Source organism: Lissotriton helveticus, chromosome 11, assembly GCF_964261635.1.
Source record: "Lissotriton helveticus chromosome 11, aLisHel1.1, whole genome shotgun sequence".
In the NCBI taxonomy this organism is placed as follows: Eukaryota; Metazoa; Chordata; class Amphibia; order Caudata; family Salamandridae; genus Lissotriton; species Lissotriton helveticus.
The window spans coordinates 369,532,464-369,550,039 of record NC_136072.1 but is presented as its reverse complement, the minus strand read 5'-3'; the positions used below and the strand labels follow the sequence as shown (position 1 = coordinate 369,550,039).

Below are 17,576 nucleotides of genomic sequence, written 5' to 3'. Positions count from 1 at the left end.
ACCTGTGCCTCTAGGTTATATGAACCTATTGCCGTGTTCTAAATACTGGTTAAAGTCTTGCTCTTTCTAACATAGAAAGCGACCCATAAAAATGATGCCAATCTACCACTAATTCCAAGTGTTGGCAAGGATTGTAGGTACAAATAGGCAGGGCGACATTGTGTACCTAACTGACTTATGATTGGTTAAATGTACCGCTTCCTGTGTTGAGAATACAAATTACACAAAAGAATCACATGCATGGTGTTGTGGGGTATCCTGTCATCACAGGGGCAGTTTTTCAGTTTTGTGGGCCAATCGTTCATGGTGGCAAAATTGCATAATCAATGGAATATATAAAATCCTAAACATGTAAGAACAAAACTATGGCGTGGGTTAAAACAGATTTAAGATAAGGCTGCATATTAAAAGTAGTTAAAATCAGTTGATTATTTGATTGGGAGTTCAGATATCAAATCGAGATTCTCCAAGTGTGTCATGGTTTCCCTTTTCAACGATTTTAACTAACCGATTCGGTTTCCCAAAATATTCGGGGTGGAAGCTCGGACTTCTTGATGTTCAACAGAAACCTGTGAGTTTTATTTAGGCAGCTGCGGACTGTTTGAAGGTCTTGGAGACCCTTCGAAAAAAATATTCTGAAATTAACCGGTCATCCATATATGGGAAGATCAACAGTCCACATAAATGCAGGTTACCCACCAAGGGAGTCAACACCCTTGTGAAAACTCTCAGAGCCGAAGAGAACCCAAAACCCAGAGCACAGAGCTGATAGTGGTGCCCAAAAACATAGAATATAATGTATTTTTTAGAAAGAAGGGTGCATAGGAATGTTAAAGTAAGCGTCAAGAAGATCAATCAATGGCAAACACATGCCTGGTGAGATGAGAGAAATAATCTGCTGCAGACTCGCCATTTTCAACTCGTAATGAGGAATAAACAGAGTCACTATCTTTAATCCAAGACAGTACACAACTCGCCTGAAGACGTAATTGAGTAAAATCCTTGTCCCCAGTGATGTTTTGCTTGCAGGTCCTGGATCCCATTTCTTAACACTAAAAATGTAAGAGGATTGTGTGGACTTGGAGTCCTATCAAAGACATTGTCCGAAGGGGAGGAAAATCCTATGGTGTAACCTTCTCTCAACACCTGCAACACCGATGAAGCCGGCACATCTGTGACGTCTGGCAGAGATGGAAGCCCAGGATGCTTCTGCTGAAAGGGAGGGAGTCAAACGTTATATCAGACAAAAGTATGACCTGTTACTTCATGATTGATTATCTAGAAGCAGTATCTTCTTGTAGCTGTAAGTCTATAGCAAAAGTGTGAAAATCATGAAACCGGTATTGCACCCTAAAAGTGACGTATGGTCCTGCCCTTAGACAGAAATTGGAAGCTGAACAGGACCTTTTGACTGACGACCTCACCTTATTATCTACCTGATCTGGTAGAAGAGCTTCTGCCGAGAAGACCATGCCACTAGACGTCAACCCTTCTACAATAGAGTCATAGCGGCCAAAATTTCAGATTGCTTGTTTGTGAAATGTTCATAAATTCAGTATAATGATGAGTGAGTGGGGGCGTGGTCAAGATGGCGGCTAGAGCAGACATGAGTGCATCATGGGAACAGGGCAGACCAAACTACCAAGCCAATTCTTCACCAGAAAGGAGACAAGCTTCCGGGGGCCGGTTTCTGCCATTTCAGGCGTCGTCGGCCCGGCTTGCTTGAATCCTGATGGAGCAGTGAGCAAGGGACTCATGTCTGAGTATACCCTGCCACACCTTGCTCAGGAACAGACTAATTTGCATATGGCCAAGTTCTGAGCTGGGATGGTGCAGTGAGCTAAAAAACGGTGATGGATCAAGCCCTGATCTTTGGACTGGGCAAGAGTGGTCTGCTTAATTCAGGCACTCTGTTCATCACCACCCCCTTTTCTGAATCATTTTGTCCACCACATGCGTGGAAGGGTATACTCAGATGTGAGTCCCTTGCTCATTGCACCATCAGGATTCAAGCAAGCCGGGCCGACGACGCCTGAAATGGCAGAAACCGGTCCCCGGAAGCTTGTTTCCTTCCCAGTATAAGAATTGGCTTGGTAGTTTGGTTTGCCCTGTTCCCATCATGCACTGGGACAGGAACAGACTAATTTGCATATGGCCAAGTTCTGAGCTGGGATAGTGCAGTGAGCTAAAAAATGGTGATGGATCAAGCCCTGATCTTTGGACTGGGTAAGAGTGGTCTGCTTAATTCAGGCACTCTGTTCATCACCACCCCCTTTTCTCAATCATTTTGTCCACCATATGCGTGGAAGGGTATACTCCGATGTGAGTCCCTTGCTCATTGCACCATCAGGATTCAAGCAAGCCGGGCCGACGACGCCTGAAATGGCAGAAACCGGTCCCCGGAAGCTTGTTTCCTTCCCAGTATAAGAATTGGCTTGGTAGTTTGGTTTGCCCTGTTCCCATCATGCACTGGGACAGGAACAGACTAATTTGCATATGGCCAAGTTCTGAGCTGGGATGGTGCAGTGAGCTAAAAAACGGTGATGGATCAAGCCCTGATCTTTGGACTGGGTAAGAGTGGTCTGCTTAATTCAGGCACTCTGTTCATCACCACCCCCTTTTCTGAATCATTTTGTCCACCATATGCGTGGAAGGGTATACTCAGATGTGAGTCCCTTGCTCATTGCACCATCAGGATTCAAGCAAGCCGGGCCGACGACGCCTGAAATGGCAGAAAACGGTCCCCGGCAGCTTGTTTCCTTCCCAGTATAAGAATTGGCTTGGTAGTTTGGTTTGCCCTGTTCCCATCATGCACTGGGACAGGAACAGACTAATTTGCATATGGCCAAGTTCTGAGCTGGGATGGTGCAGTGAGCTAAAAAACGGTGATGAATCAAGCCCTGATCTTTGGACTGGGTAAGAGTGGTCTGCTTAATTCAGCAACTCTGTTCATCACCACCCCCTTTTCTGAATCATTTTGTCCACCATATGCGTGGAAGGGTATACTCAGATGTGAGTCCCTTGCTCATTGCACCATCAGGATTCAAGCAAGCCGGGCCGACGACGCCTGAAATGGCAGAAACCGGTCCCCGGAAGCTTGTTTCCTTCCCAGTATAAGAATTGGCTTGGTAGTTTGATTTGCCCTGTTCCCATCATGCACTGGGACAGGAACAGACTAATTTGCATATGGCCAAGTTCTGAGCTGGGATGGTGCAGTGAGCTAAAAAACGGTGATGGATCAAGCCCTGATCTTTGGACTGGGTAAGAGTGGTCTGCTTAATTCAGGCACTCTGTTCATCACCACCCCCTTTTCTGAATCATTTTGTCCACCACATGCGTGGAAGGGTATACTCAGATGTGAGTCCCTTGCTCATTGCACCATCAGGATTCAAGCAAGCCGGGCCGACGACGCCTGAAATGGCAGAAACCGGTCCCCGGAAGCTTGTTTCCTTCCCAGTATAAGAATTGGCTTGGTAGTTTGGTTTGCCCTGTTCCCATCATGCACTGGGACAGGAACAGACTAATTTGCATATGGCCAAGTTCTGAGCTGGGATAGTGCAGTGAGCTAAAAAATGGTGATGGATCAAGCCCTGATCTTTGGACTGGGTAAGAGTGGTCTGCTTAATTCAGGCACTCTGTTCATCACCACCCCCTTTTCTGAATCATTTTGTCCACCATATGCGTGGAAGGGTATACTCAGATGTGAGTCCCTTGCTCATTGCACCATCAGGATTCAAGCAAGCCGGGCCGACGACGCCTGAAATGGCAGAAACCGGTCCCCGGAAGCTTGTTTCCTTCCCAGTATAAGAATTGGCTTGGTAGTTTGGTTTGCCCTGTTCCCATCATGCACTGGGACAGGAACAGACTAATTTGCATATGGCCAAGTTCTGAGCTGGGATGGTGCAGTGAGCTAAAAAACGGTGATGGATCAAGCCCTGATCTTTGGACTGGGTAAGAGTGGTCTGCTTAATTCAGGCACTCTGTTCATTACCACCCCCTTTTCTCAATCATTTTGTCCACCATATGCGTGGAAGGGTATACTCCGATGTGAGTCCCTTGCTCATTGCACCATCAGGATTCAAGCAAGCCGGGCCGACGACGCCTGAAATGGCAGAAACCGGTCCCCGGAAGCTTGTTTCCTTCCCAGTATAAGAATTGGCTTGGTAGTTTGGTTTGCCCTGTTCCCATCATGCACTGGGACAGGAACAGACTAATTTGCATATGGCCAAGTTCTGAGCTGGGATGGTGCAGTGAGCTAAAAAACGGTGATGGATCAAGCCCTGATCTTTGGACTGGGTAAGAGTGGTCTGCTTAATTCAGGCACTCTGTTCATCACCACCCCCTTTTCTGAATCATTTTGTCCACCATATGCGTGGAAGGGTATACTCAGATGTGAGTCCCTTGCTCATTGCACCATCAGGATTCAAGCAAGCCGGGCCGACGACGCCTGAAATGGCAGAAACCGGTCCCCGGCAGCTTGTTTCCTTCCCAGTATAAGAATTGGCTTGGTAGTTTGGTTTGCCCTGTTCCCATCATGCACTGGGACAGGAACAGACTAATTTGCATATGGCCAAGTTCTGAGCTGGGATGGTGCAGTGAGCTAAAAAACGGTGATGGATCAAGCCCTGATCTTTGGACTGGGTAAGAGTGGTCTGCTTAATTCAGCAACTCTGTTCATCACCACCCCCTTTTCTGAATCATTTTGTCCACCATATGCGTGGAAGGGTATACTCAGATGTGAGTCCCTTGCTCATTGCACCATCAGGATTCAAGCAAGCCGGGCCGACGACGCCTGAAATGGCAGAAACCGGTCCCCGGAAGCTTGTTTCCTTCCCAGTATAAGAATTGGCTTGGTAGTTTGATTTGCCCTGTTCCCATCATGCACTGGGACAGGAACAGACTAATTTGCATATGGCCAAGTTCTGAGCTGGGATGGTGCAGTGAGCTAAAAAACGGTGATGGATCAAGCCCTGATCTTTGGACTGGGTAAGAGTGGTCTGCTTAATTCAGGCACTCTGTTCATCACCACCCCCTTTTCTGAATCATTTTGTCCACCACATGCGTGGAAGGGTATATTCAGATGTGAGTCCCTTGCTCATTGCACCATCAGGATTCAAGCAAGCCGGGCCGACGACGCCTGAAATGGCAGAAACCGGTCCCCGGAAGCTTGTTTCCTTCCCAGTATAAGAATTGGCTTGGTAGTTTGGTTTGCCCTGTTCCGATCATGCACTGGGACAGGAACAGACTAATTTGCATATGGCCAAGTTCTGAGCTGGGATGGTGCAGTGAGCTAAAAAACGGTGATGGATCAAGCCCTGATCTTTGGACTGGGTAAGAGTGGTCTGCCTAATTCAGGCACTCTGTTCATCACCACCCCCTTTTCTGAATCATTTTGTCCACCATATGCGTGGAAGGGTATACTCAGATGTGAGTCCCTTGCTCATTGCACCATCAGGATTCAAGCAAGCCGGGCCGACGATGCCTGAAATGGCAGAAACCGGTCCCCGGAAGCTTGTTTCCTTCCCAGTATAAGAATTGGCTTGGTAGTTTGGTTTGCCCTGTTCCCATCATGCACTGGGACAGGAACAGACTAATTTGCATATGGCCAAGTTCTGAGCTGGGATGGTGCAGTGAGCTAAAAAACGGTGATGGATCAAGCCCTGATCTTTGGACTGGGTAAGAGTGGTCTGCTTAATTCAGGCACTCTGTTCATCACCACCCCCTTTTCTCAATCATTTTGTCCACCATATGCGTGGAAGGGTATACTCAGATGTGAGTCCCTTGCTCATTGCACCATCAGGATTCAAGCAAGCCGGGCCGACGATGCCTGAAATGGCAGAAACCGGTCCCCGGAAGCTTGTTTCCTTCCCAGTATAAGAATTGGCTTGGTAGTTTGGTTTGCCCTGTTCCCATCATGCACTGGGACAGGAACAGACTAATTTGCATATAGCCAAGTTCTGAGCTAAAAAACGGGGATGGATCAAGCCCTGATCTTTGGACTGGGTAAGAGTGGTCTGCTTAATTCAGGCACTCTGTTCATCACCACCCCCTTTTCTGAATCACCTTGTAAAAGAGTAGAATGCTGTTACTCGCAGTGAAGCCAGATGATGGACAGATAGATAGTGATAACGTTAATAAAAACAAAAGGTCTTGGCTAACGCTAGACCTAGTTAGGGGCCCCTTTCTTAAAGAAAGTCACAGAAGTGAGCCTATGGTATATATTCTTGCATTAGTGCAGATTTACAGCTTTCATAATTTTTCAAGAATTTACAGAAGTAGGCCAGGAAATGGCACGCCTAGAAAATATTTGAAATATGCACTTTAGCACGAGCAAATATATATGTGTATATTTTTTCAAGTGACAATCTGCTGATTGTTTACAAGATCACTTTTCCTCCAGCCCCTTTATTCCCAAACCTGGAAGAATTTTTACTTCTGCCCTTGTCGGGAGTACATTTCCAACTTTCCTCAGTAAGCAAATGATTTGGGAAGAAGTGGAGAAAACCCCTAAAACATGCACGTTAGTAGGTTTGCACAAGTTTCAAAGGGCATTCCAACACTGAAACTATTGTTTACTGCTACCGCCAGCCCCAGTATGAAGATGTATGGAAAGGTGGCAAAATCAGTGAATTGCTAGTATTCAAACCATATTATAGTATGATGCCTGGCATAATCCAACAGGCTACTTTCAGAGTTCTCATATAATGAGATTGCTGCCATAATTAGTCGTCACACTATGTGGCACCAAAAGGTCACGTGAATTTTTTTACAGGACAAGTAGATTTATAAAGCAACCTGTCACATGGACAAGTAGATATTTTATTAAATACACACCCCATACCTTATAATTATTTAGACATGCAACCCATTATCCTGGGTGCTGCAACATTCACTATTCTTTAACATGGAAGCGTTGACACTAATATGCACATTATAGCACTGCTTTGTGAAGTATTTATTCAAAGTGTTCTTTTTATGCAACTGACCGTCTGAATTCACATGTCTGGAAATGCTTTGAGGTCAGGTTTTGCTACATAGCATGAATTTAAATATCACACTATTGAAATATTAATAATATATGCTAGTGCATTTGGACTGTTTGATTTAAGCTACTTTCTCTGCCTTCATGTTTATAAAACCATCACCAGTATCTTTTGAAAGTTATATTAAACCCCTCTCCAAGCATCTACCAATAGACCACAAATTCCCTCTGTTATATTATGCTTATATATGTATGTGTGACTTTAAATTCTGTTGCCATGTTAGGAATGTTGAAGGCCAACTATCCCCCATCCACCCCAGCTGCCACACACACACAATATATAAAGTTTGTCTTTTCTCTGAGTGCAAAATTATTTTTTTTGTTTTTTGGATATGCACAGATGTCCAAGGCTACATAAAAGCAACATTCCAATTATAATCATGAAAAGAACATTTCCTCCATTCACATTTTGAGGAAAACCTGCAACATGAGCTTGGAAGTAGCAATGTGCCAATGCAAGCCAGGCATGGGTGTCTAAAGTAAAACTTAAAGTCATTTCTGCACTTTAAAATCCAACTTTCCGCTATGTACGAGCTGCATTTCCTTGCCCTCTGGCAAAAAACAAACTACCAGTGTATGTTGTGTTGAAGACTGTACCTCTTTGTGTTTCTGCTCCGTGGAGGCTCTAATGGAGGTCAGCTCCTGTTCCCGCAGTTCCAAGCTGGTGACCAGGGCATGAGTCTGCAATTCCCACTCTGTTTTCTTGTGGGTCACCATGATGTCGATCTGCCTCAACAGCTCCTGAAGCTCTGCCTCACACGAGGACAAGAAACCCCTGCAGAATGTAAATAGATCTACAATTAGAGGCTCTATAGACAGATGCATACACTACATTTTTTTACATTACTGGCTCTTAAAACTGTTTTACAGTTGATTTTGTATTAAGTCTAGATATCTTAGGAATAACGGGAAAAAAAAACCTTCATCTTTATTTTAAAATGCTTACCATTGTTATCCCTTCTTAACAAACCACCTAGCCATCCATCTCTGCTGTTGTGTTGTTTATTACTTATGTAGGCTCGTGCTGGGTTCCACTCCCTTAAGTATTCTGTGTTTCAATTGTTATTGGAACGGGAATGTTTGAATGTGACAGTTATCGGGCAATTACCCTCTGGAGCAGGTGTCCCTCCGGGGCTACAATAAAAAAAAATATGAAGTTACCTTTGCTGCAGGCCTCTACAAATCTGTCGAGGAGGAGGATCCCCACATGATAGGAACCCAATGCAACCTTTTCTGCAGCTTCTGTTTATGCTGAAGGATTGTCTTCTCCTGAACCTGTTGTTTGTCATGACAACCACTCCTTCTCCATGATTGCTGCTGGGTTCCAGAGGCTGTGGAGTTGTCTGTGCGTGCTTCCGCTTCATCTCCATTGCGCCAGTGTTGGTGACTGCACTTATAACTTGTTTTTGCCTCGCTGTCCAATTAAAGTAGTGCTGCGTAGCATCGACTCCATTCTTCCGCAAAAACTTAATTTAATTGTTGTTGTTTTACAAAATTCACAATTTAGCCTCAACATTCTTAGAGTCCAATTGTAATATGTGCAGCACAAACTTTTTCCCTAACTCCTCTTTCCGTCATGCCTGTGAAGTGGGGACCATCTATACTTCATTAACCTCATTGATAAGATTGATGATGATGATGATGTTTCACAAGATAAGAAAAAGAAAATCCTTTTGCAATCCCTTAGGTACGGATTGTCTCAAAACTTAACATCACAAGGAAAAGATGATAAAAAATGAAGGAGATGTATTTTCACAGGCCCTATTATATCTGGATGGGTACTGAGAACAGCTATTAATAAACATAATTTTTTTCACAGAAAACAAGAGCAGGGTGAAAACTGATGATTATGCTTCAGCTCTTAAAAAAGTAGTCCTTAGTTGTAGATTCAGAGCTGCACCTAAAAAAAAAATTTGGCAGTTCAGGAAAGATGATGGGTTCTTGGAAACTCATCCTGAAGGATATTATAGCAGTTGTCCGTAAGGCTGAAGTCTTGAGTAATTGCACTAACACCATTGCTTCTGAGATAAATAGTAGCAATAAGGAAAAAGTAAGTAAGTAAATAAGTGAGGAAGGTGAGGCACAAGAAAGATAACCATAGGGAGGATGCAAGGAAATAAATTGACCCTAAACAAGCTACGGATTATAAAAAAAAAACTAAAAACTGATGTATTGATAATGGTGGAAAAAATGTTTTAGATGTGGGAGTAACGATCGCCTGACTTATTGTAAAAGATGCCCTTTTGTAAACCAAAAGTGTTTCTTTTGCGGTATTAAAGGTCACTTTGCTGGAATTTGCAAAGCTAAGCAAAATATAGTCAAGGTTGTGTACGTTTGTGAAACACCTTTGGACTCAGGGAAAGAAGAGTACCGATTCGGATGTGAAAAATGACTCCATTTTTAGTATAGGAAATGACAACATGTGTAAACTCAGTACCAAGTGTAGAAACAAACCAGTATTTAAAATCAAACTGGTGGGGTAGAGATGCTTATTGTAGCTGATTCAGGAGCTCCATATACCATCATTGATGGTGATACTTGGGAGAAAAAATGTATAGGAATATTTGGGGCAGAATTATAGCCTGAGACCTGAGAGTTTCAATGGGGATCCCATACCCATGGTGGGGTTTCGCAGGGTTTCATCTGAATTTAAGAATAGGAAGACATTTGGCAAACTATATGTAGCCAAAGAAGGCCCATTTGTACTGAGCTGGATTCAAAGAGCATTAGACATCATTCTTAACCCCCATAGTCCAGAGCAAGTAATGGTTTTGAACGAAAGAGATCTAGAAGGGAAAGTTTTAATATCTGAGTTTCTTAGTGTATTTTCTGGGAAAATAGGGAGTTTTAAATGGTTTGCTCATAAGTTTGTGCTCAAGAAAGGGGAAATGCCCAAAGTGCATAAAGCTAGGAATGTACCCATAATTGAGAGGGAAGAGGTAAACATGGAAATTGAAAACCTGCTCTAATATTGTATAATTAAAACCAATTGAAGGTGCTGAATGGTTGGCACTATTGGCGGTGGCTAGACAGGCGAATGGAAAAATAAAGTTATGTTTTGACTTGAGAGATTTAAAGAAAAATATTGTCGTAGAACCGTTTAAATTACCCAAGAATAATTAAATGCCCGCCTTGATGTAGGGAATGCAGTGGATTTCCTCTATCGACTTGTCGTCAGCATATCCAGGTCCGTTCACATCCAGAAAGTAAGAAACCCACAGCTCTTAGGACTCCCCAAGGTTATTTTCAGTATGTATGGAAGCCTTTTGGACTTGCGTCAGCTGCCGCTGTTTTCCAAAAGCTGATGCATTCTTTGTTTCCTTACACATGATAGGGGAATCTTCTTCAAGGATGATATCTTAATCATGGGACAAGATAAAGATATCCATGATAAACACCTCAGGGACGTTTTGAGCACTTTGGAAGAGAAGGGGTTAATCATGGAGTGTTATAAATGTAAATTTGCCATGCAGAAATTAAAGTACCTTGGTCATGAAGTAAGTTGCAAGGGGATCAAACCTAAACCTGAGTTATTACAAGTAATATAGGAAGCTCCTTCATGAGAAAGAAAGGATGGGTTAAGATCTTTATTAGAATTATTGGAATTTTACTAACAATTTGTTGGAACTTATGCAGAGGAAATGTACTCTGTGAGACAATTACTAACAGCCTAATGTAAATTTGAATGGTCGAACAAATGTCAACAAGAGCTGTTAAGGATAAAAAATGAATTGTGCAATGCCAACCCCATTCAAGGATTTAATTCTTCACTGCAAACCACTCTAACCACTGATGTCAGTTGCAATGGGTTAGGTGCAGTGTTGATCCAGAGGAATAAGGATGGGAAGGAACTGACAGTGGAATTTGCTTTGAGGACATTAACACTTAGAAAAGTAAACATTGGCAGTAGTATAGGGCCTAGAATATTTCAAGCAATTTGTAAGGCGAGTCCACGTCGTTGTTAGGTGTAATCGCAAACCTTTATCCCATTTGTTAACTACAAAGTGGCTGTTAAATGCCAATCCTCGATTTGCAAATTGTCAGCGAAACTACTGTATTTTGACTATACTGTGCAGTATATGTCTGGTATCAAAAACAGAGTTGCAGATTGAGTAGGTTGTCACTACTGGAAGAGAAATGTGTTGGGGAAGCTTGGGAGGACTTCAGTGTGGCATGGCTTAGAAAAGAAATTGAGAAAATCATTTCAATAGATGAATATGGCTTTGGTATAAGGAAGATGAACAAGTGATCAGTGTGAGGAGGCAAGTATAGAATGGTTGGCCTCATAATTCACAGTTACATTTGAGTACCAGGAAGTTCTAGGAAGTAAGATGTGAACTTTCACTGGAGAGCGGTAAGAAATGTAGAGGATCAAGAATGGTTCCTCCAGTATGTTTGAGAAAAATTATTTTAGCATTGTGTCATGAGGGGCTTCCGGGTAACCTGAAGTGTTAAAATAGAGTGAAATAATTTTTTGGGGGGTTGGATAAAGAAGCAGAGGTCCTTGTTATTATGTGTAACGACTGTGACGAGGCCAATAAGTCACAAGTAACCTTGAAACCACCATTTATTCTAGTTAAATGGCCTAATATGGCTTTGGAAGTGGTGGGGATTGATAGAAAGAGCCGATCTGAGTTGGATGATCAGAAGCAAGGCTGAGTGGTCACCTGAGTTGGTAAAAAGTAATATGAATGCGCAACTGAAAGTACAAGTAATTGAATCGTGAAAGTAGGGGTGGCCAAGTTGAGGGTAGGTGACTGGGTACATGTGGAAAACCTGGTAAGGTGTGCAAAGAAGCGGGTGATTTCTGAATTCCTGAGGTTTTTTTTGTTTTGTTTTTCAAAGAGTTTTATATAGCATGAACTAGACCCGAAGATTTCCGGTATCAGAGTGCTTTACATGAGACCCAGTTTCGTTACAGATGGACACATTCATATTTTTTTGGGCAGGCACTGGGAGATTAAGTGATTTGCCCAGAATCCCAGGATGTTGAGCGTCGTTGCCAAGACTCGAACACGATTCCCCAGCTTCACGGTCGACCGCTCTAGCCGTTAGGTTACATCCTCCTTCCTATCATCTCTACTTCTCTCTTCATGTAGAAGTTTTCACTAATTCTGCATGGCTGTAGAAAGAAAGGGTGTGGAATTTGAGTAACATGGCGCCGTCTAAGAAAGTAATAAAGATGTGTAGATTGGGCACACCAATTTTATAATGATGTATTCTGAACTAGGAAACGATCTGTGTGCTGCACTTTCAAGTGGCTGTGTAGCACAAAATGTATGTGAGCGAAGGCCAAGTTCGAGCGGGCACTTTGGATAAAGATGTGCACAACTTTCAAACAATATATCAACAGTTTTGACAATATTTTGTAACACGATTATTGTTTAATGCACCACTTCAATTTCAACCAGTGATAAACATTTTTTCCCTGTGTGCTCTTTGCATCAGTGAGCACAAATCAAATACAAATGACGCACAAATTATATATTCAAAACATTCTAATGATACAGCAGGTTCATGAATTCTGAAAAACACAGTCAAAATGTGTGCCCAGTGCATTTCGGGACCCAAGTTCCTTTGTTAGGGGCAAATTGCTCATACTCTAATGTATACCTGCTAGCCGTCACGATCAGAGTATATAATCCATTGCCACCATGTTCATGGGGAAGTTAACTAATTTCTATGTTCCAACCGAAAACCTGCGCTGTTAGATTTAAACGTGCTGGAGCTTTCTAGTGGGGTTTGAGTCGCTCGAAGGCATGTAAGAACCGTCATGCTGTTTTGAGAAGAGAGAATCAAATTGATACAAATTTCACATGGTTGATGAAGAAAAATGTTGAGATGGAGCAGAGAGTCAACCTCAACCATGTGGCAATGCTGAGCAATTTCACATCAGCTTCAACCATGTGACAATGTACGGGGTGGGGGGATGGGGTGTTGATGCTGTTCAACAACCTAAACAAGGTACCAGCTAATAATTCCAGTGATACACATAGGAGTACATTTTGACGTGTCATTGTGAAGCCTTCTCGCTTTAATGACTTTGTTATCTCATGATGATTGGTATTATGAGTAGCGAGTAGTACAACTAGTTTTTATTATTGTAATGTTGTTTATGTGTGAAGTTAATTCATTTTATTAGAATGGAAAATGGGTTGTGTTCTATATTACTGAAGTATCTTCATTAATAAGTCCAGAATACAAGGTGGTTCATAAAATGAAGTTTAATCCAGGAATAAAAGATCCCATCCACATGCAAGGCATAACAAACATCAACTGACTTACATTAGAACTTTCCTATGTCAACTACATGCTTGATATAGCTAATGACATCTATAACATTCTATTAAAGGTACAGAGTGCTAAATATCACACATCTCCTTCCCTCAAAACACAAAACAAAAAAAAACAAAAATAAAGAGTAATGCATACAGTATTAAAGCTATACAAAATCAGTAAGGTAACTAGGCCTTTTTGACACTCTTGTAGAAGACCTAACATTTGTAAAATCAATCCCTTTATGATTTTGTAAATCTACACTTTTCTTGTCCTTGGCAACAATCTTCTCCTCACCTTGCAATTCCTTCCTAACAATCACTACTCTATTTAAATTCCATATACGATGATCCTGTGTCTGAACAGCATTGTTGAAGATTTTAATTACTTTGATTGGCCTCATGAACTTTGTTTCTGAACTACCCACCATGCCATGACGTCTGATCATGACCATATCACCAACCCGCACAACTGTTTTCTTGACACTTTTTTTAACATCAAAATATGCCTTTCTACGCTCAGCTTTATCCTTCTCTTTCTTTATAACTTCTTCTTTGTTGCACACACATTCTCTGCCCTTCAACACTTCATATTTATTAACCCAGAAAGGTTCAACAGGTGTATTAGGAATTCTCCCACGAAACAACAAAAATTGAGTCTTCCCAGTCGTTGAATGAGGTGTATAACGATATTCTTCTACTTTTGTTAATACATTTTTTTCCAATCAGATGACATGTTCTTAGCTAAACAAATGGTGTCCTTAATCACTTTATTAAATCTCTCAACCATACCATTGGCCTTTTATTTTCCAATTAACATCCACGCGATGGCAGCATTGTTCCACCTGGCTGGCTGCACGCGTTCTCCTCACGCTACTCGTTAACACTGGTTTACTTTCAATCGTTAAGCCCAGCATACAATTTCCTCGCGCACCAAATGAACTAGTTAACTTGCTAATCCTTATGAGCAAAATAGCAGAATGGGAGCCGTTTAACTTCACATGCGTTGAATATAAAGCAGACGATGACAATATTCACGCTCTATATAACGAAGAAATTCAATTGAAAGAACACAATGCAGTCTATGAAACATTTAACTGCTTGCGCTGCACAATCTAATCAGGTGAAATCTTCGTTTAATCTTGAAAATACAGTAGATAATGTCAATCCTCTCAACATGCGATGACAGCTTCCAAGATGTTAAATTATTAGCGCAGAGCGATGTAATCAGCTTAAATCTTCGAGCTCGAGTGCTAGAGCTATTTTTATAATCAAATGCTTAACTATTGAACTTTAACACACAGCACACATAAATAGATGTCAATAGATTACAGCTCATAGTTAAATTAAGACGCTTGGGATACAACCCATAACTGAAAAATATTTTGAGCCTGAATATGGAGTAAGAAACAGTTTTTACTCACAACAGATGATATAGACAATTTCCTTGATGTTTGATAAATTGAGAATGATGAATGATGATAGTATAAAAATGCTGCTTGCCAGTTAAGTGAGGATTAGTTCTTCTCCATCACAAAAAAGTTATGTTGAGATCTTTATATGAAGATAAATTCAAATATTCCTTCCAAGAGTTTCCAATGCCGACTACGCCAGTGAAGTATCTGCATTAATAAGTCCAGAATACAAGGTGGTTCATAAAATGAAGTTTAATCCAGGAATAAAAGATCCCATCCACATGCAAGGCATAACAAACATCAACTGACTTACATTAGAACTTTCCTATGTCAACTACATGCTTGACATAGCTAATGACATCTATAACATTCTATTAAAAGTACAGAGTGCTAAATATCACAATTACTCATGTAGGCTTGTTCTGGGTTCCGCTCACACGAGTATTCTATGTTTGAGATGCTATTGGAATGGGAGCTATCAGGCATTTACCTCTGAGCAGCTGCAACTCTACAGGTCTACAATATTTTTTATTTATTTATTTATTTATTTATTTATTTATAAAGCGCTAACAATTATCCTGGGTAGGATATCACGGCGCTGAGGTTTGGTGCTGAGAGGTACGATAACCGCACTGATTACTAATTACTCTAGTTTAGGGAAGAGTAGTGTCTTTAATTGTTTCCTAAATGATAGGAGACAGTCTGTCAGTCTGAGACTGGAAGGTAGTTCATTCCATTTGGTTGCAGCTAGATGAGAGAAAGCCCGCTCTCCCATCCTAACAGTCTTCACGCGGGTAGTGTTTGCTCTTCCTAAAGTTCTGGAACGAAGGTTCCTTGATGGTCTATGGAATTTGACTTTATTGTGTAGAATAGTAGGGCCTGTATTGTAAAGTACCTTGTGTGTGATACACAGTAGTTTGAAGTTGGCTCTTTGTCGCATTGGGAGCCAATGTAGCTCTCGCAGGCAACTTTTTGCCGAATCATATCTCTTCCTATTGCATACAGCCTTTGCCGCGGCATTTTGCACTATCTGCAGTTTGGAGAAGAGATAGTCTGTCATTCCAACAAACAGAGTTGCCGTAGTCCAGTCTGCTTATCAGCAGCGACTGGATCAGGGTCTTCCTACACTCAGTCGGAATCCAGGGGAAGACTCGTCTGAGCATTTTCAATAATGCAAAGCCTCTGCCACAGACAGTGGAGACATGTGATTTCATGGACAGAGCACTGTCCAATACCACACCCAAGTTTTTCGCTTTTATGGTGGGATTTGGGGGCAAGCCCAGGTTACTTGGCCACCAGCTGTTGTCCCAGAGCTGGGGATTTTTGCCAAACAGGAGGATTTCTGACTTGTCTGCATTTAATCTCAGACAGTGCTCTTGCATCCAATTGGCCAGTTGAGTCAGGCAGTTTAGTAGTCGAGTTTTAGGATCATCTTTCTCATCAATGGTGACCATCAGCTGGGTGTCGTCAGCATAAGAACACATTTCAACACCCCACTTTCTTCCAATGGCTGCCAATGAGGAAACAAATACATTAAACAAGGTTGGGCTTAATGAAGAACCCTGAGGAACCCCATATTTAATGTTTCGCGGGGGAGAAATAAAATCACCCAGACACACTGATTGTGTTTGATCCGCCAAAAAGGATTGTAGCCATCCCAATGCCTTGTCTCGAATACCTTTCGCTTCCAGGGCTTTCAGTAGTTGGTCATGTGGTACGGTATCAAAAGCCGCTGATAAATCCAAGAGTATCAGGACGACTGTCTTACCATGATTCACCTGGGCCCTGATAGTATCCGTCACCGCCAAAAGTGTTGTTTCAGTACTGTTGTTCGCCCTGAAACCTGTCTGAGAGACATCCAACAGTTCATTGGCTTCCAAATAAGTGGATAGCCGTCTATTGACCAGTTTCTCCAGCACTTTTGAGAGGTAAGGTAACTGGGATATTGGTCGATAGTTGGCAGGGTTGTTTACATCTAATCCTGCCTTTTTTACTAGTGGGGTGACTAGGGCCTGCTTCCAAGATCTTGGAAATGTAGCGGAGCATAAGGCATAAGCACAATAAACTCTTTTTCTGAAGTTATCTTTGGTGCACGTCTTTACACCTGCAATAAATATATGTTTTGCTCCAACTTTCCCCCTAAACAGTACCATAATTTGTTAATAAGATCATATTTTACTTTAAAAAGCATGCATTTTGTTCTCCACCTCCAGTGCAGCGTAGCCACTGCCCAGCTGACAGCTGCTGACAGAAACCTCTGAGCAGTGGTGACGGTATTTAGTACAATGATCTTCAGACTATGCTGACTGACGGGATGTAACCATATTGGAAACTGACCGTGGACAATGTTGCAGTGAGGCATTGCACATTTGCAGTGGCTTGGACTCTAGGTGGTACACATATATACACTGGAATCACATATTTGGAATTGAGAGGCACAAATGACCTTAAAAAATGGTTGACAGTGTGCTGTCTCAAGACTCCAGGCTACGGTTGCCATGTTTGCTTGATACAATATTCATAGTTGAATCTCTCCACAAAATAAAGTGGCATGCTTGGTGCAAACTTGTTTTTTCCCCCAAACATAGGTGCATAATCCCCACATTTGTTATGTGTTTTACGCGGTACTTGTTCCGAGGCTTGCAATTTAGCCGGACTCTTAATAAGAGCTGTAACACTTAATCTATGGCTCGATTCCAATATTTGTACAGTCATAGTAGACAGTTATTTTGCATCCAATAAAGTAAATCCACTAGCTGCCTTAAGTACTGGACGTGCCAAATCCACACACTCAAAGTTTAAACCCTCAGAATGTGGGGTTAATACATTAGTTATGAATGCTTT

At 42.0% G+C, this 17,576-nt stretch overlaps 1 protein-coding gene across 2 annotated transcripts in view; it reads right to left on the bottom strand.

Moving 5' to 3' along the window:
• The window catches only part of CEP63 (centrosomal protein 63), a 408,460-nt gene that overhangs the window by 353,903 nt on the left and 36,981 nt on the right, over positions 1-17,576 (bottom strand). Inside the window, exons 3-4 of one of the 2 annotated variants that reach the window (XM_078665802.1) lie at positions 14,742-14,939; positions 7,640-7,817 (exon numbers count right to left, since the gene is read on the bottom strand). In XM_078665802.1, coding sequence (XP_078521928.1) covers positions 7,640-7,759 — 120 coding nt within the window. In that variant the 5' untranslated portion in view covers positions 7,760-7,817; positions 14,742-14,939. The remainder of the gene's footprint in view (positions 1-7,639; positions 7,818-14,741; positions 14,940-17,576) is intronic. The other variant, XM_078665801.1, reaches the window with a different exon arrangement.